General features: G+C 45.0%; 1 protein-coding gene and 1 long non-coding RNA gene across 3 annotated transcripts in view; one reads left to right on the forward strand and one right to left on the reverse strand.

The window, feature by feature from the left end:
• Positions 1–25,239, forward strand: part of LOC137617345 (histone-lysine N-methyltransferase eggless-like) — a 95,831-nt gene extending 70,592 nt beyond the window's left edge. The window contains exons 21-23 of one of the 2 annotated variants that reach the window (XM_068347367.1): positions 3,682–3,807; positions 12,795–12,949; positions 25,033–25,239. In XM_068347367.1, the coding sequence (XP_068203468.1) occupies positions 3,682–3,807; positions 12,795–12,949; positions 25,033–25,239 (488 nt within the window). The remainder of the gene's footprint in view (positions 1–3,681; positions 3,808–12,794; positions 12,950–25,032) is intronic. The other variant, XM_068347368.1, reaches the window with a different exon arrangement.
• The window catches only part of LOC137617346 (uncharacterized), a 36,217-nt gene continuing 34,931 nt past the window's right edge, over positions 25,063–26,348 (reverse strand). Inside the window, exon 3 of the long non-coding RNA XR_011039627.1 lies at positions 25,063–25,567. This is a non-coding gene — a long non-coding RNA (uncharacterized lncRNA). The remainder of the gene's footprint in view (positions 25,568–26,348) is intronic.

The following is a 26,348-nucleotide window of genomic DNA, read 5'->3' on the forward strand; positions in this document are numbered from 1 at the left end:
CCTATTTAAGGATAAAATTCCACATCAACAATGAAATCAACTGTTAACTGTGCGAGTCCAGCTGACAAAATGTAAACAGAAATGTGGTTACGTTCTCGGCAATCTTTATCTTTCTCCAACCTTACGATAATTGTAATGGTAGTGTTAATGATGGTATATTAAAGCATTATTTTTGTTTAGTACAGTATATTTAAAAGCCTTATTTTTCCCTCTGGGCGTTCAAGGTTTTTACGAGTAGACTGGGTTCGTTTATCGGCAGTGAATAGCCTAAACTTCGGTAACGAGTCGTCAATATTTTGTCATATTTTAAACAGTATACATTTGATTTGCAAACATTGGTTTTGTAGAGTAGACGGTAAAATAAAATCTAGAGAGAGAGAGAGAGAGAGAGAGAGAGAGAGAGATTTGATGGCAGAAATCTCTCTCTCTCTCTCTCTCTCTCTCTCTCTCTCTCTCTCTCTCTCTCTCTCTCTCTTTCTCTAGATTTTATTTTACCGTCTACTCTACAAAACCAGTGTTTGCAAATCAAATGTATACTGTTTAAAATATGACAAAATATTGATGTCTCTCTCTCTCTCTCTCTCTCTCTCTCTCTCTCTCTCTCTCTCTCTCTCTCTCTCTCTCTCTCTCTCTCTCTCTCTCTCTAGATTTTATTTTACCGTCTACTCTACAAAACCAATGTTTGCAAATCAAATGTATACTGTTTAAAATATGACAAAATATTGACGACTCGTTACCGAAGTTTAGGCTATTCACTGCCGATAAACGATAACAAACCCTTTAATGCAAACTAACTGTATCCTTTGATATTCCTCTATATTTATCACGAATTCCTTCTATACCTCCTCAGACACTCTTATTTCAAATATCTAAATTATTCTTATCACAACTAACACCATCTAGTCATTTTCATTCCATTATATCTATTATTCCTCTGGATCTTATTCCCTTTCCTTATTCTGTTTATTCGATGGGATTCGTTTTTCCCTTTACCGTCTTTCAGAATCTATTTTTAGCCACTGGCAACCAAATCCCCCCTTCCCTCGTCTCCTACCGTCTCCCCTGCGAGTCCACCCAGCCTATCTCATCACTCCCCCCACCTTCATCCTCCCCTGTTCTAGGTCTGTAACCTGCGTCATAATATCTCTCTCTCTCTCTCTCTCTCTCTCTCTCTCTCTCTCTCTCTCTCTCTCTCTCTCTCTCTCTCTCTCTCGTTATACAATACTTACAAATAGATGAAGAAACCAAAATCGGTTTTCTTGAAGTGTCAATTAAATACAAAACGAAAAAATTATACCGTGTATACATCCATTTCAATCATAGCTTAAAATACGGTAACCGATTTCGTCCGCAAACCACTATTTTTTAGGAAACACCATTCTATTCCAGAAAATGTTTACTCTTTAAATGTCAATTGCGCTATAATAAAACATGTACTTATGTTGTTAAATTTCGGGTGTGTTTTAAAAATCGAGTATTGCTAACTTATTTTTGTTTTACTTTTGGCTGTGATCACATCAGCTGATGTCTAGCTTCCGCGCGAATACAATAACAAAGAATTGTTTACACCATTTCTTAACTTATTCAAACCATCTATACAGTTAATATTACATAAACACCAATGTGTTATAACCTATCATATTTATTGTTTAGTACTTTAAAACCATCCCTCTCTCTCTCTCTCTCTCTCTCTCTCTCTCTCTCTCTCTCTCTCTCTCTCTCTCTCTCTCTCTCTCTCTCATCGAACGTTATAGCGGTAACCTAATTGTTCGGTGACTTTAAAAATAGGCCTAGTACTTTCTTCTTTTACCTTTTTTGCATATGGATCCATAATTGAGGTGGGTACAAGTTGACTTATAACTGAAGTTAGGAAAAGTATTTTGGATATGGAAAGGACAATTATCTTTCGTAACAGTTTAGAATTATCGTAAGTTATCACTCTGTCATTAGCGGCAGTTTGCTATTGTGGATAAGGAAAAAAAGGAAATAAGGAAAAAAAAATTTCCAGCTTTGCTACGAATTTAGGAATTTATATGGATACGGTAAGTAAAATATTTGTAATAACATAATGTTTACTAAATGTTTGTAATATCATTAGTTATGACTTAGATCATGTGTGTTTAATGCATTCGTTTGTTTATTATGATCGAAGATGGAGCGTAAACAAATGGAAGGTTTCCGTTTCAGGCGGCATCATAAAGAAAAACATTTCATAAATGGCATTCATTTCATTTATTTGAAAGTTCTAATAAAAAATAATTAGAACATTGGTAATAACAAATTCAACATATAATCTATACTTGGTAAAATTGCTGTCAATTCAAAAACACAGATGTATAAATGCGTCTGTTTCTTCGTTGTGATCAGAGATAAACGTAAACAAAACATTGGTTGTCATTTTCTATTGTGTTTTTTAGCGTGTTTAGGAAACGCATGATATAAAATCGCCTTTATTTTGATAATTCTGGATTTTCAATCATACAACAAGCTAGTCTATAGAGTGATGGTTTTGCTATTCACCAGTTGTATTATACAATAGATATGACAAACATTAAAATTTGTCTGTATTTTGGGTTGTGTTATAACGGGAAATATATGGTGTTTACACCTATCCTGGTTGTAATTTTAACCATTTTTCAAGTTATTGGAACTTTAAAGTATATTAAATGTTTTATTTATTTACAAAAACAATTTGATATTATAAAGAAATACAGTATAGTACAAAGAAAGTATTGGAAATGGGTAGTAAACACATTTGAATAGGCAAATTGCTGGTTGCCATGGCCGCAATGGAATTATTTCTGTTAGTTGTGTGTTTCGAAATTCGCGATTTTCCATTTACACGAGGTCATTAATCGACCAAATTCTCGCATAATTCGGGACCCTACTGTACATGATTATCGGGTAAGTTTAATATTGAAAAATGTTATTTTCATTAGTAAAATAAATTTTTGAATATACTTACCCGATAATCATGATTTAATTGACCCACCCTTCCTCCCCATAGAGAACCAGTGGACCGAGGAAAAAGTGAGGTGGCGTCAACAACAAGTACTGTAGTACCTGGCCACAGGTGGCGCTTGTGAGTACACCCCCTTCTAGTATAGTGATAGCTGGCGTATCCCTCCCGTAGAATTCTGTCGGGCAACGGAGTTGACAGCTACATGATTATCGGGTAAGTATATTCAAAAATTTATTTTACTAATGAAAATAAAATTTTTGGAAATTATTTTAAAATTTTCCGTAAGTTCTAAATTGAGTACCAAAATTTCTTTGAGACAGTTTTTTGTTTACTTTTAATTCAGAAATTGAAAAAAAAATCAATACATTTTACATTTCAAATGGCCATGTATGAGATAAAAAACGCTGAATTAATTCTGCTGAAATTTAGACAATAATTTCTAATGAGATAGCATTATTTAATAAGGAGACTTCAGAAGTACAGTAAATGCTGGACTTCACAGTTAGAATATTATTCCCTCAAAATGAAAGTAATTATTTACAAATTTCCAAGTTTTATCTATTTTAATGTTATTTCTAAGCCTACAGTTATTTAAGTTCATAAGTACAGAAACTAGATTTTAATAGATATAATTTCACACACTATTAAGAAATGGGGAAAACTGTTAGATTGAAATATAGTAATACCGGTATTTAGTAGCAATTCTCCGTTTTCTTTAGCAGCAGGATCTGCCGCACATTCAGAAGAAGAAAAGACAAAGAATGATGATGGAGATAAGGGGTCGGAATCAAAAGATGGATCGAATACTGTATCATGTGACCCATCTGATGATGAAGAGGATGATGGTAAGTAATGAAATAGGTGTACTCCAAATGGATAAAGTTGTTTATAAGAATTTCAAATTTTGTTATTAAGATAGTAAAAGTTGCAAGGTAAGATAGGGTATAGTAACAGCAATAGTAATGAGAGTATATGGACCATGAATAAAAGAAAATGAGAGAGAAGTATTATATTTTAGGGAACATTATGTGCATGGGTGGGTTTGAAGGACATGGAAGGGTAATATTTTGTTCATATTTAAAAGGCAAAGTTAGGTGACAGAAAGAGATGACATAGTTGCAAGGTATGCAGTTCCCAGAGTGAATGAAAATGGATAGAATCTTGTGGAAATGGGTTTGTAGAGGGACTTGATTATTGAAAATGTAATGTTTTATAACAGAAAGGTACAATTTTGTTTTAAAAACCCTTTTATCATAGGATGCCTTATCTTGTGTGATAGCTTCTCAGTATTACTAACTACTTGTATAAACAGACATCCATGCTCTACCTGGGGTTAATCACTCAATGCTCTGCCTCTAACCTCATTCCTTTGTGCGAATGTAGTATCAACAACTGGGAGATCTACTCCTTTATTCATCCTTTCTTACTGTATTTGTATAAAATTTAGGCCATAGACTAAGGAATTGGGACTAATGAGATAATTTAGTGTCGTCATATCAGTGGCCAGGTTATCAAGTGTTATTTAGGGATATCATTCACTTTGTTGTTTCGTGCTGATATGGAGCATATGCATTAGCTGGTATCTTCAAGATCAGTTAGCAGTTGTGAGCCTGATGGAACAGTCACTGCTGTTTTATCAGTTGCAGATGAATGGTACTAACTGGACCCATCTCCACTCATATGGCAGACTGATAGGGGTATTGATCATACTACCTCCTCATGCTGACACAGAGCTTGTGCATCGCTGGCACCTTCAGGGTCTGTTAGCAATCCTGAGCTTGGCAGCGTGACAACACCGCGGTTTCATGAAGTGCAGGTGCGTCAAGTTGTAAGGCTGATAGAGGTTAGGCCATTGGGGGAGTTTTCTTGGGGCCTTAACAAGGAACATTAACAGATCTGGATACCATTTGGCATATTGACACTTAGGAGCTATAGGGGCCATCCTGAGAACCAATGTTGTCAACAGCCTGTTGAACTAATCAGCAATTTGGAGACAGGTCATCTTCAAAAAGCATGAAGCCTTTCTTCCATGCAAGGATGTAGGGATCACTCCCAACCTACATCCTGCCCCTGGCGATTGAACGTGTCTGCTAGAACATTCTTCTTGCCCAAAATAAACCTCTACAGCGTTGTCCACTGCCCAGGTATGCACCTGTGCTTTGTCATCTCAAAAAGGGTCGGTGAAAGTGGCACCTTGCTTGTTGACAAATGCCAAGACTGTAGTGTTGTCGCTCATCAGCTCTGAGTGCGCTATCAAACTCTTGAGGCGGTTTGGTTCCTGTGCGTTTCACTCATCCTTTAATGAGTCTGTGAACAGCATAATCTCTGGAGGTGGAGAGTTGACTGAAACTCCCCCCTGGCAAGCTTTTTGTCATTCAGCCACCGGGCAAGATCGTCCCGTACTTCCCGTACGACTGTAGTGAGACGGTAAGGGAAATCACAGTGGTTGCAGATTAATAATGCTTCAGACCCCACTGGAACCATCACTGGTGGAGATGCCAATAAGGAGCAAGTTTCTCTGGGCAAAGATTTCGAGAAGACATTGCAGATACTGGTGCGACACCTCCCCCAAGCCTGCCGATATGGTTGTCTGATGGAAAGACTCTTGCTATTTCCCAGGTACTTCTTTTTCTCCCTGGATGTGAGACTGCTTTTCCTGATTGATCATGAGCTTCAAAAACAGTTACCTTCTAGTGGAGCCAGAGTCAGCCAGTCACCAATATATCTCAAGATCTGAATCCAATTTGAGTGGTCCCAGGTTCGGGCCAGTGTGAACACTTGGGAAGTGGTAGACAGTCCGAAGCACAGTACTTTGTACTGGTACAATATTCCTGAGGACATAGCGAAGGTACTTTGTGTAGGACTGATGGATGGATATCTGGAAGTACTGTATTTATCCCTTAGGACCACTGAAAGCATGAATTTGTCCTCTCTGATGGCAGACTGCATGGTGCTTGCCATTTTCATCCTGAACTAGTACTGAAGAACAAACCTGTTCAGGAGAGAGAGGTCAGGGACTGGTGTGCAGTCCCCCAGCTGTTTTCTCCACCGGAAAGTTAATTGTATATAGCTAGGAGAATTGTCTCTAAGACTTTAAGCTCATTCTCCTCAATCACTTTCACCTCTGCCATTAAGTCCAGAGCTTTCGCCAATTTTGGAGGGTAGGTCTGGAGTGTCCCTGGATGCACACGAGTTAAGGGTTTAGATCATTGAAGGGTCGGTGGTACCCATCCTGAAAGACTTCCACCAGCCACTGATCTGTTCCCTATCACATTGCTCAATGGCATGGACAGACATCCTTCCTTTCGCAGCAGCTAGAGGAGGAAACTGCCAATTTTAGTGTCCCATTCTTCCTTCTTGTATTGGCCAGGCCAAGTGCAGAAACATGGAGCGTTGTCAACACCGTTCTTTGAGAAAGAAATATTTGAAGGTGTAGATTGGGCTCTGGAGGTAGCTAGAGCTTTCTTCCAAAGGCGGTGTGGAGCGAAGGTTACGCCACTGCTGCTTTTGAATGTGACTGCATGATGGATAAGAGTCATGACTAGCCTTCTTCCCATCGTCTCCTCTATGTCTTTCTGTGGGAAGAGGGCCGTAGCCACAGGACCGGGTTGTTCCTTAGAGCCAACACCTCCTCCTGCCTAACTTGCCTGGAGAGGAGGGAGACTGCATCCCTCCTTTTCAAAACCTAGTTGGTCCTCTGCTTTGCTGACTGGTAAGGGAAGATGCTGTTACACCCTCATGCACGTAGGATCTCCTTTGCCAAGAGAGTGCGGAAAGCAAGTCTGAAGTGAATTCTCAGCTTCTTAGATCTGGGATTTCACCCTGTCCATGCTAACTCAATGGCGGGTTTATGCCGATCCATGACTGTCAAACTCCCTTCATAGGAACCTCAGAAGCCTTTCAGAGTTCATTGCGAGTGCAAAGATGTCGATGAATAAACACTCCAACTTAAAATTCTCTACTTCTGCTGGCACTGTTGGGATGATGAATACTTTCCTCCTGGCCAAGAGGGGAGGTCTTGACATGTACCTCAGAGGACAGTGCCTTCCTTTCAAGGTATGCCAAACCTGGACCCAGAACAGAACCAGAGGAATATCTTGAAGAGGTTGAGGGGTGGGTCGATCGACATTCAGAAGTATACAGTAATGTATAATGTACTTTAGCCTCTGAAGAGTGTGCAAGAAAATGGTGTACCGAGTGACTTGTGATACCGAATACTAGGTGGCGTGAAGCCTTGCTGCTAATCACATGTATGAGACATAGCATTTCTGTGCTTGTTGAGAGCAGTCCTGAATGGTCACTTGTTTGTGTTCCTGATTGCGTGAGTGTACAAGGAATTCTTGGCACATAGATTTGAAACGCTGGGATGGAAAAAGTGACAGGTGATCTGGTTTGCAAGCGAGCTTGAAGATTAATGGCAACCTGAATGGGCCATGCAGTGAGCAATAATGCAAGCAGACCATGGATCGTATTTCTTATCACCCTTGCAGGAGTGAATGTCTTGTTCATACGAATGAGGAGACCGATCGTTCGTTCTTTTCACCCCACCATGAGTGGACTTCTCTGCCTTCAGGACTGAATCCTCCTTAGGTAGAGAAATTGATATGTAGCTCAATTGTCCAGGTGAAAGAGAATGAAAAAGGTGGTACACTTCCCGATAGTGTGTGTAGATTCAATATGAGACAAAGTGGGGATAGCAGAGGCATAAGCTCCTGTACACTGTCTCGATACTTTTCTCAGTGTGGAATAGTTCTTTGTACCACACCGCCCTCCCTCTTTCTTTCCCGTCAGAAAGAGAAGAGATTGGTCGATCGTTCAGAAAATGGGAAGAAAGGCAGTTCCCTTTATCCCGACCGAAAGTACGAGTGCCTGGCTTAGTACAAGACCGAACACATGTAGCAGGAGTGCAGTACCTACACTGTATGCCAGTACTTTTTCCGATTGCGCGATAATTTTTTGCAATATAGCACCCTCCCTTTTTCTCTTCTGTAAGGGAGAAATAGATTGGTCGATCATTCAGGTAAAGGGAACAGGTGGCTCTCTTCATTACGACCAACAGTGCACATGCTTGGTTTGGTATGACATCAAACATAGGTAACAGGAGCTGAAGCATCTGAACCATGTACCAAGACACGTTTCCGGCCAGACTGAGTACATTCTTGGTACAAATCATCTCTCCCTCGCATACACATGGAGAGATCATTTGGAGTCTTATTAGACCCTGGCTGATCAGTCTTCCTTGAATTCAATGACAACTGCTTCGGGGCAGAAATGGTAGCAACCAAAGATTCAGAAGAGGGCAATCGGTTCGATACGAGACATAGTGTAAGCACCTGTACCGCTTGCTGATACAATACTTCTTCCCATTGTAGTATAGTTTTCATCACGTACTATACTTCTTCTCATTGTAGTATAGTTTTCATCACGTACTATACTTCATCTCATTGTAGTATAGTTTTCATCACGTACTACCTCTCTCTCTCCCGTTAAAGAGAGATTGGCCAATTGTACAAGAAAGAGGAAGAAGGGCGGCACTCTTCATCCCGATTGACATTCCTGCGAGCACAAGTAACAGGAGTGTGAGCATCTGTATCACGTACCAACACATTCCCTGGGTGGATTGGTTTTCAGTACCACACCATGTTTCCCACGCGTATGTAGGGAGAAATCAGTCAAAGTCTACGAGTACAATCTCTTATCAATCAATATTCTCTTCCTGGACCTCTTTGATGATGTCTTCTTTTCTTCTTTTAGAAGTAGCACTGTCTGAAGAATCTTTTAAAAGTTAAGGCAGAGGAGAGACGAAGGGAATTTGAAGTTCACTTTCTAAGGGGTCGTGCAAGCCAATAACGATGCCCCCCCACAGGGGATTCTTCAAAGCAACAAAGAAAACACTACTAGGCGTTATACCCTTTAGTGCCACCCTAGGGGTCAGGAAGACACTGCAATTGCAAAAGTGCACCACTTAAACAATCGGTGCAGCAAAATCTTCTGACGGAGCGCTAGTTTTGTGGAAGGAATGCCAATTCCCTTGGGTTCATGTTGTTATAAGGTCATGCTAGTGAGCGAATGACGGCAAAAGTCACGCCGCCCAACAGTAACAAGAAGGATGTGGATAACGGCAGGTTTGCTCAGAAACCTATCACACAAATAAAGTTCCTGCAGAAAGCAACTCAAGAAAAAAAAGAAAAGCCAAAATTAGAGAGGCAGCAAGAGCACTGTACGTCTATTGCTTTGGCTGAAATCAAAATTGAGTGTACCCACATACAGTACCATTCACCATCTCAATTTTTATTGTCACTCTTTCAGATGCATTGGTAGGACCTAAGACATTACTCTTTAACTTATCCTTACAGTCAACCTGTCACAAAGCAACCTCCTCCAACTTGCTTTGCAGCACTTGAAAGATTTCCTCTTGTTTATGCTACTTTCTTCTTCTTCTTCCCAGCTGGTTGCCATTTTTATATGGGGTCGCCGTTTCCATCTTTTTCTATTCTGCGCTTCTGCCTCATCAATTCCCTTCTCCTGTAAGTCTCCTCTCACACAGTCCCTCCATCTCTTTCTTTGGTCTCCCTCTTCTTCCTTGAACCTCCATCTTCATAGTATGTCTCCCAACGTGGTCCTCATCTCTCCTCATCAAGTGTCCATACCATCTCAGCCTCCCTTCCTGCACTTTCTTTGATATTTCCACCACCTTTGTCGACCCCCTTATGTAGTCAATTTTTATACGATCCTCTCGTCAACCCAGACATCCACCTAAGCTTTCTCATTTCTGCCACATCCATCTTCTTCTCCTGTCTTCCTCATGCTTGCTGTTTCCGTTTCATACAGCATTGCTGTTCTTACCACTGTCTTATGAAATTTTCCTTTTAATCTCAGTGGTATTTTTTTTGTCACAAAGAACTCCTGAGGCTGCTCTCCAGTTGTTCCAGCCTGCCTGTACCCGATGTTTAACTTCATCTTCCATACCTCCTCCAGCGTTAACAAAGGATCCCAAATACTTAAACTTATCAACTCTCTTTGTCTGTTCTCCCCTAGGCTGAATACTTTCTCTATCATCCCCCTCATTGGTGGTACACATATATTCTGTCTTAGATCTACTTATTCTCATTCCTCTGTCCTCCAGTACTTGCCTCCATCTTTCCAATTTCATTTCCAGATCTTCCCTGCTCTCTGCGCACAGAACAATATCATCTGCATACAATATGTCCCATGGTACTGCGTCCCTTACTTCTATTAAAACGTCCATCACTATGTTAAAGATCAATGTGCTCAGATCCGACCCTTGGTGTAATCCTACTCTCACCTCAAAACCCTCTGTCTCCCCAACACTGCTCCTCACTCTAGTAAATACATTACGGGACATCTCTTGAATCAGTCGAACGTTCTTTTCTGGCACCCTCCTCTCCATCAGACTCCTCCATACCTCTCGTCTTGGGACTCTGTCATAAAGCCTTTTCAAGGTCAATGAATACCACAAGCAGGTCTCTTTGCTTTTCCTGGAATTTCTCCTTTAGTTGCCTCAGACAAAATACACCATCTGTTGTTCCCTTCCCCTTCATGAATCCCATCTGCTCTTTACTTCTACTTCTTCTCTTAGTCTGGCATCTATCATCCTTTCCAGTATCTTCAAAGTGTGGGACATCAATTTAATACCTCTTGGACATCACCTTTCCCTTTGAAGATTGGGATCAATATACTCCCATGCCACTCATTTGGTATCTTTTCCTGCTCAAAAATCTTCATCATGAGATCGTACAGTATATCCACTCCTTCATCTCCTAATGCTTTGCATGCCTCCACAGGAATCATGTCTGGTACAGTTGCCTTCCCATTCTTCATCTTCCTCAGTGCATTTATTACTTCTTGCCTAGAGAACCTTACTACCATGCCAAAGTTCACCTGCCCATCCTCTTAATAATTTATCATTTTCTTCATTTAACAGCTGTTCAAAATATTCTTTCCATCTCTTTACAATGTCTTCCTCCTTTCTAAGTACTACACCATCTTGATCTTTTATTTGTTTGATGTGTGTAATATCTTTGGTGCTCTTATTTCTAGTCTTTGATAGCTTGATCATCTTTTCCCCAGCTCATTATACACATCATCATATGCCTTTGCTTTAGCTTGGGCTACTACCTTCTTCACCACCTTGTTTTTCTCTCTGAAACTCTCTCTGTCTTCCACTGACTGTGACTCTTCCCATCTCTTCTTTGCCTCCTTCTTATCTTTTATAACTTTCTCAATTTCTTCACTCCACCACCAACTCTCCTTTTCTTCCCATATGATACCAGATGTCTCTCCTAGCAGCTCCTGTCCATGCCTTCTCATTACTGCTACATTTCGTATCCACCATTCTTGAACATCTTCAATTCCTATATCAATATCCTCCAAAACCCTCCTCTTAAGCTCTCTCATCTTATCTCCTTCCCTCACTAGTTTGTACATACATATATATACCAAGGCACTTCCCCCAATTTTTGGGGGGTAGCCGACATCAAACAAATGAAACAAAAAAGGGGACCTCTCCTCTCTAAGTTCCTCCCAGTCTGACAAGGGACTCGACCAAGTTCGGCCGGTATTGCTTGAGTGCCACAGCCCACCCTCCCCCGTTATCCACAACAGATGAAGCTTCATAACGCTGAATCCCCTACTGCTGCTACCTCCGCGGTCATCTAAGTCACCGGAGGAAGCAGCAGGGCCTACCGGAACTGCGTCACAATCGCTCGCCATTCATATCTATTTCTAGCACGCTCTCTTGCCTCTCTCACATCTATCCTCCTATCACCCAGAGCTTTCTTCACTCCATCCATCCACCCAAACCTTGGCCTTCCTCTTGTTCTTCTCCCATCGGCTCTTGCATTCACTAGTTTGTATCATTTAATTTTCCTTATCCCTTTAGCTTTAGCTTTTTTTTCCCCTTTTTATGATTAAGTCCATACATAGCAGTCTGTGTTGGGGGGATACATGGTCACCTGGGATAACCTTGCAGTTCTTGACCTCCACCAGCTTTATCCTTTTATACAGGAAGTAGTCTATTTGGGAGCATCTTCCCCCACTCCTATAAGTTATTAGGTGTTCCCTTTTCTTCTTAAAGAATGTGTTTACTATTGCCATGTCAAATGACACAGCAAAGTCCACTACACTTTCTCCTTCTGAGTTTCTCTCCCCAATTCCATGGTCCCCATGCACCCGACCAATTGCCTCATTCTCACTTCCAACATGGCCATTCAAATCTGCCCCCACTATGACCCTCTTCTGTTCTTCCAGTTCTTGCATTACTCCATCCATGTCTCTCCAGAAATTTCCCTTCTCTTTTGTGCAACCATCTTGTGGTGCATATGCACTTATAATATTCAGAATATCTCCTCCACAACACATCTTCAATCTGATGATACGGTCATTCTTTCTATGCACCTTTATCACCGCATTTTTCAGCTCACCAGACAGTACTATGCCAACTCCATTTCTACCTTGTATATTTGCTCTGCTATAATATAGCTTATATCCATCACCCAACTCTTTAGCTTTATTTTATACTACTCTCAATCATGGTAAAACCCAGAATATAATGCTCTATTTCTCCTATTTTTGTAAGATTAGGTGTAATTTTTTTCAAATTTTATGACCAGTCCCATCAGGTGATTTTCACACCCAAATGGAAGGTGTGTAAATTTTAAGGAATCTTTTGTCCAGAGTGGTGATTATATTATAAAATAAATGAGAATGCACGTTTCGTATATAGTACAATATTATACACGTTTATTTTTGTGCAAAACCTACAGAAGTATGTGATTTTGTAATCTGAAAAATTACTGACTTTGCTTTTCAGATGAAAAACAACGCAGACCACAAACATTCTTGCCTAGTCAGATGCTGCAACCATTGCCGAACCCTAGGAAGAGTGTGAGAGAGTACTATGGAAAGGACGAATCTGTGTATATCATGGATGCGAAGCAGGTTGGGAATATTGGACGGTATTTAAATGTAAGTAATTTTTAACCATTTTCTATTATATAATTTTTTTCTCAGACTGTTTACAGTAAGCCTGATGATATAATGTGAGATAACTTATGAGAATACTTTGTAGCCTTTATGCAAGATACTTAGTTTTACCAAGCAAATTAACTTCATTTTAGCTCCCCAACTTTCATGTCAAGTTTTGTTTTCTCCTTATACTGTTATCAAAGTAGTTGTTCTGTTTTTTTCCTTATGCTGATACAGCTATTTCACCTGCAAAGCTTTGGTTTTTTTTTCATTTATCAGCCTTTTCTCATATTGTAAGCTTTTCTTGTTGATTTATGTTTGTTCCAACACGGAGTACTTAACTACTTTCTTAGGAGTATCTGGGATCTCCTCCCAACCGACCAGAATTTTGTGTAGTTTCCCCTATCTCCGTTTTCTATTGTGGGTACCTCTGGCGGAGGAATACGCGCCATGAGGCGACCTGGGGTCAGAGAGTGTGCTCGGCCAGGTCTCGACCTCCAGTGTGCTCGGCCAGGTCTCGACCTCCAGTGTGCTCGGCCAGGTCTCGACCTCCAGTAAGTTTCTGGTCGCAACGTGATTAAAATCTCGCCGCGCTCTCTCTTCACCCAGTGCGACCCTTTGTGTCTCCACGCGGTCCCCACGTGTTCATTCCTTAACCTTATCCACCTCTTTCCTCTGTGTCCCTGTGTCGATTGGTGCTTTAGTGTTTCGTTATGGAGCATCCCCGTCGTTGCCCCGGGCCTATGGCCGGTAAATCTTGCGATGCCTTTCTCTCCAAGCCGGAGGTCGTCCCCCACACCTTGTGTTCGTCGTGTAGGGGCAGTGTTTGTTCCCCTACAGCCATGTGTCCGGAGTGCGAGTCTTGGAACGAGATCCAGTGGGTGCGCTACGGCACGAAGAAGAAGAAAACTACCAAGAGATCGCCTAAGAAGTCTAGCGTCGCCTCGCCTCTAGCGTCGCCCGATGCCTCGTCGGAGAGGGGTTCCCTACCGCCTTCCCCTACCCAGAGTAGGGGACGAGGTAAGTCTGTTGCGGGGAAGCGGCCCATTGCCCTTCCCCAGGAGTCTGAGATGTCTGTTGGTGGGGATGTTGTGTCGGTTCAGGCAAGTGGGGGGCCTGAGGGAGGGGCGGGAGTGTGTTCGGGAGACAAGGTCCTGGTGCCCGCAAGGCCCGTCTCTTCCGACGATCTGATGTGGGGGAAGCCTGCTACGGCCTCTTCCCCCGCATCTTGGGTGTGCATTTTAGGTACTTCAGCGACCGGGGGAGACGCCGAGAAGGAAGGAGAATCACCGAGTTCGGATCCCGTCGCCTGGGCGCCTCCGAGGACGCCCTTCAGGTCGCCCATGAGACTGGAGGAGGAGTTCGACACCTGGTTCGCCCACAAGAAAGTTCCTCAGTCTACCCCGGCGCTGTTGTCAACGCTCCCGCCCGTCTTTCTATAGCCCTCTTCGCCAGCGGACCGGCACGAAGATCCCCCAGCAACTCTAGACGCTTCAGACGACTCAGCGGGTTCTCTTTCCTCCCCGTCGTCGTTCTCCTCCTTCTCATCAGACTCGTTCTCCCTCGAGGATGAAGGCCCGAGGGACTTGAGGAGGAGATGGGAGAGGTCCCGCTCACGATCACGCCACACCAGGAGACGGTCCAGGATCTCCAGGAAAAAGCACAAGAGGAGCCGTTGTTCGAAAGGTGAATGGGTGCGGGTCATGATCCCCTGGAGTCATCCACTCAAAGCTACCGCCGCCCCGAGCACCTCTGGCTGGCTCCCTAGAGCCCCTTCGCCACCCTCGCGGCATGGCTCCTCCAGCAGACCCGATCATCGTCGGAGGTTGTCGCACCAGGTCTCAGTAGATAAGCATAAGTCCGCAAAGGCTCCGGCTCCATCCGCTCAGCGTAAAGAGTCGCTCCTTCAGCCTGGCAGCTTGGTTCCGGCCTCCGGTTCTTCGACGGCTTTCCCAGAACATCAAAGCCAGCCAGCTGGTACGGAGAAGCCTGCAGCTCCGCGGGAGGGAGTAGACCCATGACGGCTACTCCCCACGCGGATCCCTCCGTCATCGACGATGCTCCCCATGCGGAGGATCAGATAACGGAAGGCCTCATAGAAGGGGGAGAATGCTCTACGGACGAAGTCTCCACCTACAGGAAAGTCTTGGCCCTCATCAGGTGCCACCATAGGCTGGATGAGCCTAAGCCCTCGGCAAAACAAGCCTGGCTCTCCGGGCTTAGCAGACTGGTCGACAACCCAGTACAACAGAAGCCTTCCCTGGCCCTTCCCCTGGCGAGGGATGTGAAGCTGGGTATGGACCACATTGATAGGTTCATAGCCAGCCAAGCGGACGCCCCCAGGAGCCAGGGTGCCTCCAAACTTCTCCCGGGACTTAAAATGCAAAAACGCTTTTATGCCCTGGAGGGGCGTCGCGGAGGTCCCCGTACGGTCGAGCCAGTGATCGCCATTCTGAACCAAGGAGCGGCTGAAGATAGGGCATCCTCTGCTCCGGTGTGCTTTTCACCAAGGGGAACCGCCATGATGGAGGATATGGCCCTAGACCTGGTTTACGTGTCTTTGTGGTTGGACTGGTGGGCCTGCACGTTGGTGGGATTCCAGTCATCTCATGACCTCTCCGTTCCCGAGAATCAGTCCCTACTAAGGGAACTGATCAGTTCGGGAGGAAAAGCTCTCAAGTTTCTATCTTACCAGTCGCTCTCTCAAGCAGCCAACTGGGTCCTGCGGAAGAGGGACACAGTGCTGAGCAAGCTGGTGCGGAGGTTACCCGAGCGGGAGGCGAGAGCATTGAGGAACTCACCAGTTTGGGGCGAGTCTGTGTTCCCCCTGAAGGCAGTCGAGGAGGCCATGGAGAGGGTCAAGAAGCTTAAAGAAGCGGGAGAGCCCAGACCCCGCCTGCAAGACGGCCAGCCCACAGGAGACCCTCTTCAGACGTCCCTCACCCGTCCCATGTTTCGCCAGTCCAACCGAGGAGGGACTCCCCGTCGGTGTCTTGGCACCAAGCCCCGCAGCCCTCCCGTAGGGGTAGTTCAGCCCCACAGTCTAACTTTAGGCCCGCCTATTCCAACTCCAGGAGAAGGCGATCCAGCCGCGCCTCTAGAAGGAGATAGGAAGGGAAGCCCCCTACTCCTGCCGAAGCCTCAGGTAGGGGGATGCCTCAAACACTCTTGGCAAGCTTGGCGGGACCACGGAGTGGATCCGTGGACCGTAGCAGTACTGAAGGAAGGGTACAGGTTGCCCTTCCTAGCGGAACCGCCTCCTCTGATCCCAGACCAACAGGCGGAGTGGTTGGCGCCCAAGGACCCCTTGAGAAGAACAGCATTGCATTAGGAAGTGTCGGCCATGCTTGCCAAAGGGGCGGTAGAACCAGTCAGGAATCCCGGGCCGGGGTTCTACAGCAGACTCTTCCTGGTGGAGAAAGCGACAGGGGGATGGAGGCCGGTCATAGATCTGTCGGCCCTCAAAACGTTTGTGTGCAAGACCGACTTCAAGATGGACACCCCGAAGTCGGTGTTGGCGGCCTTGAGAGAAGGGGACTTCATGATGTCCATAGATCTCAAGGACGCCTACTTCCAGATCCCTGTCCACCCCTCCAGCAGAAAGTTCCTAAGGGTAAAATGGGGTACCCAAGCGTTACAATTCAGAACCCTCTGCTTCAGACTGTCGACATCTCCTCAGGTCTTCACGATGGTCTTCACAACAGTCTCAGCCTGGGCACACGAGCAGGGCATCCGCCTGATTCGGTACCTAGACGAATGGTTGTTGCTTTCAGCCTCAGAGGGAGCACTGAGGGAGCAAAGCGCGAAGCTTCTACGGTTCTGCAGTGTCTTGGGTATCATCATCAACCTGGAAAAGTCACAGCTGACACCCTCCACCAGGATGACCTACCTAGGGATGGTTCTAGACTCCCAGTTGGTGAGGGCCTTCCCCTCCTTGGAGAGGCTAGACAATCTGGATCAGATACTTCGACCCTTCCTAACGGACCAGCCCAGGAGAGCCAAGGACTGGCAGAGATTGGTAGACCACCTCGTGTCATTGGAGAAGTTGGTCCCTCAGGGAAGTTCAATTGAACCTGAAGGAGCTCTGGACCCAGGGGACTCCCCGCGCAGAATAGTCCCGGTATTCCCAGAGACAAAGGAAGTCCTGAAGTGGTGGCACGACAGGACAAAGGAATGCCCGTCGCAATCGATCCTCCGGAGATGCTGCTGTTCACGGACGCATCAAAGGAAGGTTGGGGAGCCCACGTTCTCGATGAGTCAGCAAAAGGGACATGGTCCCTCGCGGAGAAGAGCCGTCACATAAACGTGCTAGAGCTGATGGCCGTGCTAAGGGCATGCCGAGAATTCGTCCATCTAATCTGGGGAGACACCGTGGCTCTGATGTGCGACAACGCCATGGTGGTGGCCTACGTGAAGAAACAAGGACTGAAGTCGAAGGAGCTGTGCAGTCTCACGACTCAATTCCTGGAATGGGCGGTGGAGGAACAGATTGAAGTCACAGCCAGGTTCATTCCGGGAAAGAAGAACGTTCTAGCCGACGGCCTCAGCAGGATGGGCCAAGTAGTTGGGTCAGAGTGGTCCTTGCACCCGACAGTGGCCCGGACGGTCATCCTGAAGTGGGGTTCGCCAGTGATAGACCTCTTCGCCACAAGGCTAAACGCACAGCTCCCCGTGCTTTGTTCTCCTGTGCCAGACCCAACAGCAGCGTTCGAGGACGCCTTTCAACACCCTTGGGAAAATCTCGACGTGTATGCCTTCCCGCCCTTCGGGATGCTCAGACAAGTTCTCAACAGAGTGAGGAGGACAAACAACCTATGGATGACTTTGGTAACGCCCTGGTGGCCGGAGAGAGAATGGTTCACGGACCTAAAAGAACTGGCGCGCCTTCCTCCTTGGTCCCTTCCAGACAGGCCAGACCTCCTCCGGCAACCACACTTCCAAAGGTTTCACGAAAACCCTCGGTCCCTCCGCCCACACGCGTGGAAGTTATTGAGCGCCTCATGAAGAGGGGAGGATACTCGTCGAAGACCGCAACAAGGATGTCGGGGTACCTAAGACGGTCCTCGGTCGCAGTATACCAGGCGAAGTGGGCCACCTTTACTAAATGGTGCGCCTCACAGAACATCAGGCCGTTGGAGGCCTCCATTCACAAGATAGCCGACTTCCTGGTCTATCTAAGAGATGACGTGGGTATGTCCATCCCAGCCATCAAGGGAGTCCGGGCGGCGTTGGGCCAAGTCTTCCTCCTGAAAGGCATTGATCTAGGAGCCTCTAGACAAATCTCGATGCTCATCATGAGTTTCGAACAGTCGTGTTCCCCCCAGGCTTCGAGGGTCCCCCAGTGGGATGTGGCTAGAGTGCTGAAAGTTCTGTCAGAGCCGCCCTTCAAACCCCTCAAAGATATTCTGGACAAAGAGCTCACCCTCAAAACGGTCTTCCTGTTAGCCCTTGCGTCGGCTAAGAGAGTAAGTGAGCTCCATGGGCTGTCATATGAGGTCTCGTACTCAAATGGTTGGCGGGAAGCAACTTTCAGATTCTTACCTAACTTTGTAGCCAAGACTCAGAACCCAGCTTACTGGGACCCTAGGTTTGAGGGGCTCTCAGTGCCAGCGATTCCGCGTTCGGACAACCCGAGGGACTTGTTACTGTGCCCAGTCAGAGCGGTGCGTAAGTACCTAGAGAGAACCTCCAGACTTCGGCCTGGGATCAAGAGTCTGTTCGTCTCCTCAGGGCTAGTGAAGAAGCCAGTCTCCAAGAATACGGTCTCTTTCTGGTTACGGCAGGTAATCATGAGAGCCTACGACAGCTCTGGAGTCTCCCTTCCTGGAAAGCCTAGACCCCATGATATTAGGGGCCTGAGTACTTCGTTGGCCTTCGAGAGGAACATGGCGGTATGCCAGATCCTGAGGGCAGGCACTTGGTCAAGACAGTCCACCTTTACGGCTCACTACCTAAAGGACTGTTCTAGAAAATCTTTGGACGGCTTCTCTCTTGGTCCCGTCATTTCTGTGCTCATGAAGATTTAAAGGCGTAGCCCCGGGGAAGCCATGGGCGGTAAGTCCAAGAGACACAGGTTCCTTCCTTACCTTTCACCCCCGTATCAACCTTCCCCTCCATTACCCTTGATCCCTTCACCTACCATGGGGAACACGTTCAGTGGATGCATACGTCTCCGAAGACTCTTACAGAGGTGAGTTACTTAGGCACTAAGATAGTTTTTTGCGTAGTTTTTCCTAGTTTCTCGTTTCTCTTTTTGGGTCAGTAGAACCTAGGCTCCTACCTAGGTTCGTTTTTCCCTTCTCCAGACGGTCTCTCGGTCCGAAAGGCCACTCCCACCTCCTAAAGTATAAGTCTCCTAAGAAAGTAGTTTGAGGTAAGTACTGTTAGGAAAAATACAAATTACTTAAAATTTGTGATTTTGACGACTTGATTTTTGGGGTTAAGAACTGTACTTTGATAAGTATTTATTTTGAGAGCAATGCTCTACAAGTTTTCAACTTTAGGAAGTTCCTGATGACTTAGTTACCATTTTTAAAATGACAAATTTGTAGATAAATTGTATTTTTCCTAACTATACAAACCTTAGCTATTTATTAGGGGTTATACTTTCGGCGGAGCTGAAATCATGAGCCATTAAAACTTAGCGAGGGTTAACTACCCACACCGCTAGTTAGGGGGGGGGGGGTAGCTTGCTACCACTCCCGTTCACACACCTGTGATTTAGTCACTTTGCTTGGAGGTAGGACTTCAAGGGGGATAGGGTTGGCGGGCAAGTTTGTATAAATAGCTAAGGTTTGTATAGTTAGAAAAAATACAAAGTAATTATCTACGAATTTGTCATTTGTTCCGTAACTGGAATACAAACCACGCTATTTATTAGGGGGGGTGACTTACACATTAGGAAGGGTGGACGTCCCTGCCAATTTGGCTTTGCCCAGGGGCTCCTTATTTGAGTATGTTAGTACTAAAAAATAATGAGTCCCTGCCCTTGCTTAAACTTTGCTACGCAAAGTCTGCGGCCTATGCAAGCGGTGTGTTGAGACATGCAGAAGTGTGACTGTCTAGACAAAGTTATTCCGAGTCTATGTAGGAAGAACCTGATGTAACCAAGACTTAACCAATACCACCTCGCCAGGGTATGGGGACACAACAATATTAGCTTAATTCTAGGTACACAAGGAGCATGGTTTACCTGCAGTGGTTTTAGGTCAGCTTATGCAGAGAACCCAGGATGCTGCTTTCCTCACGAGAGGGTAGGATGAAGAAAAGAATAAGAGCCAGTCAAATTTTTTCATTCACGCAGACTAAAACCGGGTAACAGTGCCCTCAACCTTCTGCTACTTGCCCAATAAGGAGCTTGAGGTATACAACCAGCTGTTGTGCAGCCACCACCGGACCGATAGAGATCGTATCGAGTTCCTGTGGGTCACGTCTTGCAAGAGAAAGGTTGTGAAAGTCACCTGGAGCATTCACATCCTTTCTTGTAAAACCTGCGTCACAGATTAATCTGCTAAGAAGGACCAGGGCATAGCTATGCCCCTGACACTGAGACGTCATGTCGAGATGATGTTTCGGAGATCCTCCTCTAGTCTCTCCCAGTGCTGATGACAAGAGAAAGGACCCCGGTGAGCTGTTGCTGTTTTCTTTAAGTAAAGTCTCATACCTTACCCTGGGTACAGTAACGGATGATCTGGATCGTCCGTTACCGAGTGGAGACTTGTGTAGGATCCGTAACCTCTGTAGACTGTGTCTGGCGACATACACAGGAACGAAACTGAACATTGTCTTTCGCCCTTCTCATTAATGGGCGATGTCGAAAGAGAGACCATGAAGTTCCTTGACTTGTATGGTTGCTGTCCGAGAGTGTAGGAACATTGTCTTCTTAAATCAGGTGAAAATTTGTTGCCTGGTGAAGTGGAACATAAGGTCTCTTTAGAGATCAGAGAATTTGAACCATGTTCCGAAAAGAAGGTCTCAATTCCGACTGGAGAAAGGCAAGTTATAAGTCCGTATGAGTTAGGAAAGGTCTATCGATGAGAGGATGTCCCTTCCTTTTAGTTTGAAGGTGAAGGATCAAGGTTGAGTGATCATCTTTACCTGTCAAAACTGAATAGGGGGTCTTTTCCTCTTGTATGTAGAGTACTTTAAACGTAGAGAGTAGAGGTCCCCTTTTTTGTTTTGTTTCTTGTTGTTGTCGGCTACCCCCCAAAATTGGGGGAAGTGCCTTTGGTATATGTATGTATGTAGAGTACTCAAGGATTCTGCTATTGCTGGAATAGAGGCATCGAGTGGAGGGAGACACTTTCACATGACACCAACCACACAAGACGTTATACTGCCTGGTAGACTGATGCTGAGGATTTCCTGAGATATCTATACAACCTTTTCACAATAAAGGTAATGGGTAGTCTCCAGGCGTACAATCATAGCAAAGCTATGGCTTGTGGTAGGTGTTGAAGTGGGTTGTCTGTGATGCGGAGAGGGTTCTCTTGGAGAGACTATCAGGAGCTGCAAAAGGTTTGGAAACCGTTCTGCGTAATGCCATTGCGGAGCTAGGATGAGACCTTGAGAGGCTGACCGATGTTCTAGCCTTCTTGAGTACCCTTCTCCAGACAAAACAGGCATGAGACGTAAACGTCATTGTTGTACTCACCGTTGTTGCCAGAGAGCCTTGGGGCCTAGGGCTGCGGAGCAACGGCAGCTTGAGGTTCAGGAGCGTTGCGAACAGAGCCCTAGTTGGAGGACCCCGTTAAGTCGGGACTTTGTCGGCTACAAGGCGATCCAAAGACCATTCCGTATACCTTATCTGAGATGCTGTGCACAGATTGTCGGTGAGCAGGTTCTTCTAGTCTGGAATGAAGTGGGCTGATGGTGGTACCGAACGGACTTTGGCCCATCTTAGTGTTTATACTGTTAGATGGGAAGAGGCTACAAGCAAGTTCTTTCTTGCTTGCCGATGTGAGCCTCGATGTGGTGTTGTCGTCCATCACATCACTGAGTGGTCTGTTAGGAACCGATGAGGCTGCTGAAGGACCGAAAAGTTGGCCTTCATCTCTTAAGAGATTTAAGTGAAGGTACTTTCGGACTCTGTCCAGAGGGCTGCGGTCGTGTGGTGCAGCACTATGGTCCCTCCTCTCTTTTGATGTGTTCTAAGCACAACATCAAGTCCGAGGGGGGGAGGGATGAGAAGGTTATACCGCTCTGTAGATTCTCGACTGACACCCATCCCTTGAGGTTCGTCCAAACTTCTGGTCCCATGGGGGTCAGAATGTCCAGGGGATCGAGGGCCTGATTCCAGTCAAGACCCAGTTGGCCACATTGTGAACCAAGAACTCTATTGCCCTAGGGACAGAAAGGATGATGTTCTCAAACACCTTTTACTTGTAAGGGTTTGAGAGAATTTCGATGTTAGCTATGAAGCTCACTGTACCAGTCCAGAGGTCCTCCCAAGAGGAGGCTTAAATTCGCCTTCACGAGTCTCTCCATTCTGAGGCATCCTTGGCGAAGAATATTTCAGGTTGTGCCACCAACCCGGGTCCAGATCTAGAGGCAGAAGAGAAGGGCAATTATCCAGAATGCCATAGTACTTCCTCTGCCTAACAAAGGCAAAGGAAGTAATCTGGTTAAGTTGCCAACCTTAAGGGAGTTTTTCTCGCAGAGATCTGAGAGTCCACTAGCTTAGACCTGGGAAGCTCTAACCTGGGATATTGTTGGGCCTAGGGGAATGACAAGAGTAAGTCTAGGGTTGTCTCTCGCTCTTTGTGGGTGGAATAGGACGGTTTGCCAAGGCCATTGACCATGCAAATGATGAACAAGACCTGAAGAAAGGCTACTGAATCCTTTGTTGAAGAGTGGGGTCGTCGAGTACTTTCAATGCCCAATTCTTTGGGGGAGAGGAGGGGCTGAATAGTCTGCCATAACCAGAGAGAACCTTGTAAGACTCTGTGAATGAGATTTCTAGCAGAGGATCCTTTAATAGTCCTAGGATAAAAGGTATCTCCTAGAGGCGAAGTGACCTGCCTTGGCTTCGAATGCCTCGATTGAGGTTTGAATGGTACTAGGTTGAGCCTCTGCCAGATAGGGTCAGGATGGGAAGGTCTCGCCCAGGCAGCCTTTGTTTCCAGGTATTTCTGGTGTTTGGAAATATGTGCAGATGAAATGCGCGAGAGTGAGCTGACGGAGGTAACAGTGCTGGAGCACTAGGCCGAGATGTGGGCACTGAAGTGCAGGGAAAGCATGTTAAGATGACGACATGCTCCGTCGCCTGGGAACAAAGGGAGGCCGGGTGGGAGACATCCTTCCTGTCAAGGGATAGAAATCTTCTTAAGACCAAGCTGATGAACAAAATTTGCAATCGTAGCAGCTCTGGTTGATAAGGCTTCTTTGACAATGTCCTGAATCCATCAGGTTGAATAGGGCTACTTTGACTTTGTCCCAACCTCAAGCAGAGTCGGGATCCCAAGGAAAATTTGTCTGGGTGTGTGTTGTATGCGCGAGAATATATTCTTGCATGTGGTTTGAGTTGGCATCTCGCTCATGAGTGTTCATTGCTTGAGGGCAACCCTCGCCGTGTAAGCGAGCATGGGAGGGGCACCTCTCATGTTATTTACATGAGGTAGTCGCGAATGTCAACCTCTAGGCCGACACCTAAGATAAGGGAGCGCTTTGTTTGATGTGCTCAAGGTTCAAGCTTGGAGGGAAGGATTTGGGTGATGGTAGACCGACCTCCCTACCTCAATAGGAGAATCCTCTGCTGCAGTGGACATGTTGGGTGTACATTATGAAATCTGCAGACAACTGTCTCTCGCTAGGATCTTATAAGCTGTGTCGATGTGGAAGAGCCCACTGGGCTACACTGGGGAGTACCTGAGTGCTTCCCAGCTTGCTTCAAAGACCTTGAGCGTGCTCGTGAAGAATAGTGAGCATGCTTGCGAGAAGCTTGAAGAAAAGTTCTCGAGTGAGGACAACCAGTTGCAACTGTGAGGGAGTCCCTTTGCTGAGTAGACTCAGTATGTAAGCTTACTGTGGGGTTGGGTGAGTGAGACTGTTACCCTCGAGAGAGACAACCTGCAGAACCTCAGCGGGATGATCTACGGAGGAAGAGACTTGGGGCATAGGGCCGGAGAGAAGGGAATCTCCTCTCTCAGCACAGGAAGGGGATTGACCTAGGCTGAACCCTGAGGGAGCCGATATCTTGTTGTGCACCACGCTTGAACACCTCTAGAAGTCAATCCTTCAAGGGGGAACCCAAAAGTCTCAAGAATGACCAAAGCTTGCAAAGAGCATCCATGGAAGACTTCTCATGGCAGGAAGGCGCCAATGCTTTTCCAGAGGAAGCAACGGGATCTTCCGGACCTGAAAGTTGTCCAGGGGTTAAAGGCACATCCTTTTTACTCATTCGTTCTCCGAAGGTAACTGAACAAGCAGATGCAAGAGGGCGGTTATTCCTGCAAAAGAAGAAGTGTCTTGGTTTCATGGCCTTTAAGGAGGAACTTGAGGGCAAAGAATCCCTTTTTGACTTCTTCCTCCTGCATTGGTACTACTCTCATTAGAAGTAACGCCACTCCTAATACTTAACGCAGAGACACTCTTCCGTGAAGGAATGTCCTCTGCACGAATGGAAAATTCTGATGAGGATCAGTGGAACGTTCTACAAGTACGGTGGCTATTTGTACCAAGACAAACTTGCATGTTGCTTCCTCAAAATATCAGTCACACCTGAAAGAGAATAAAGTTAACACATACGGTGAATAAAAAAACGGAGGGGAATGTAGCACATCCGCTCTCTACAGAGGCCAAATCAAAAGTGGTAGAGCTAACACCCCCCCCCCCCTTCTGCCAGGAGTTGGCTGCTCCTCACTCACAAATTTTTATGGTTTGAATATCAGCTCATGCTGAATCTACACCTAGTAAAGAACGAGGTTTTGTATTTTGTCAGAACAATTATTACTTTTCTGATATTTTGTAGTATGAAGTCTTACTTTGTAAAATATACTTTGTTAATTATTATTAGAGATCTGAATTAGGTATAAATTTAGTAATAATGTAATTTTATTTAATAACCATTACATCTTTCATTACAGCATTCTTGTGAGCCCAATGTGTTTGTTCAAAATGTGTTCGTTGATACACATGATTTGAGGTTTCCCTGGGTAGCATTCTTCGCAATTCATAACATTCGCGCTGGAACAGAACTTACTTGGGACTACAATTATGAAGTTGATAGTGTTCCAGACAAAATAAAGTACTGTTATTGTGGTGCTAAGAAATGCAGGGGAAGGCTATTATAAGGTACCTGTATTCTTGATCCTCACCATTTGTTAAGCAAGGTGTTTCCTTGCTAAAATACAAACCATCCTTCTTTACATGTGCCTTAATCAGCTTGTATAGCAGATAGTATACGAGGGACTTTTCCTAAATTGGTACCAAGGCACTCATGTTCAGCAGTAAGTATAGGCTTCTCTTATTGTAGTCGGTAATCCACTAACTCCATGACAGATGACCTTTTAAAGCAGTCTTCATGTTGAATGAATGTCCTCACTTTTATTAAAAGATTTTCTGGGCTGCCAGCAGGGTTCTTCCTCTTTAGCAACCAGTGCCTCTCATTTCTGGTTGAACCTGTATAAGGATGAATAGAAAAGTATTTATAAGCTGTCTTAAACTGTATGCCCTCATTTCCTAAACATCCTTTACACCACATTATAATTATAACCAAAATTCAAATAAGCTAAGCTCATACTTTGCTCGTACATTATGTCAAATATATGATTTTGTTAAAGATTCACTCCTAAGATAAAATTTCTAGCTTCCATCTACTAGTCATATTTAATATCCTGAGAATCGTGGTCGACTTATTTGACCAAATACATAATATTCCAAGTTTCAGACTTTGGATCCCTTCAGTATCTCCTGGATTTGAACGTCCTTAACATGCTACTGAGAATGGATGTTTATATCCTTACTCATTAATTTAATACTCAAGACACATAAGAGGCTTAATGCTTCTCACAAAGCCATTTAAATGTTATTAAAGGGCTAATTTTGTAGTCACAGAATGATTTTGTACATAACAATGAGCAAGTGGGGGCCTTTATCCAACAGTACTGTCCACTTTATAATTAAATACTTTGATGGTTGCATTTTAACATAATCAGCATTCTTCTCAGTTTTGAAAGTTTACTATCTCTCATACAAGCAGATTAAGGTGAAAATTAAATGAGATTGTTTCATCACATCCCTATGAATCATACATGGACTATGTCACAGTTTGTGATGATTCCAGGACCACAATATTTTTGTCTGTCGGATCAGCTATATGTTAAATCTCAGTGTGGCTAGCAAGTTTGCGGGTACTGTATCTATTAATATTTAATTTTTCATACTTGCATTTTACTTTTCC

This window comes from Palaemon carinicauda, chromosome 23 (genome assembly GCF_036898095.1).
Source record: "Palaemon carinicauda isolate YSFRI2023 chromosome 23, ASM3689809v2, whole genome shotgun sequence".
Taxonomy (NCBI): Eukaryota; Metazoa; Arthropoda; class Malacostraca; order Decapoda; family Palaemonidae; genus Palaemon; species Palaemon carinicauda.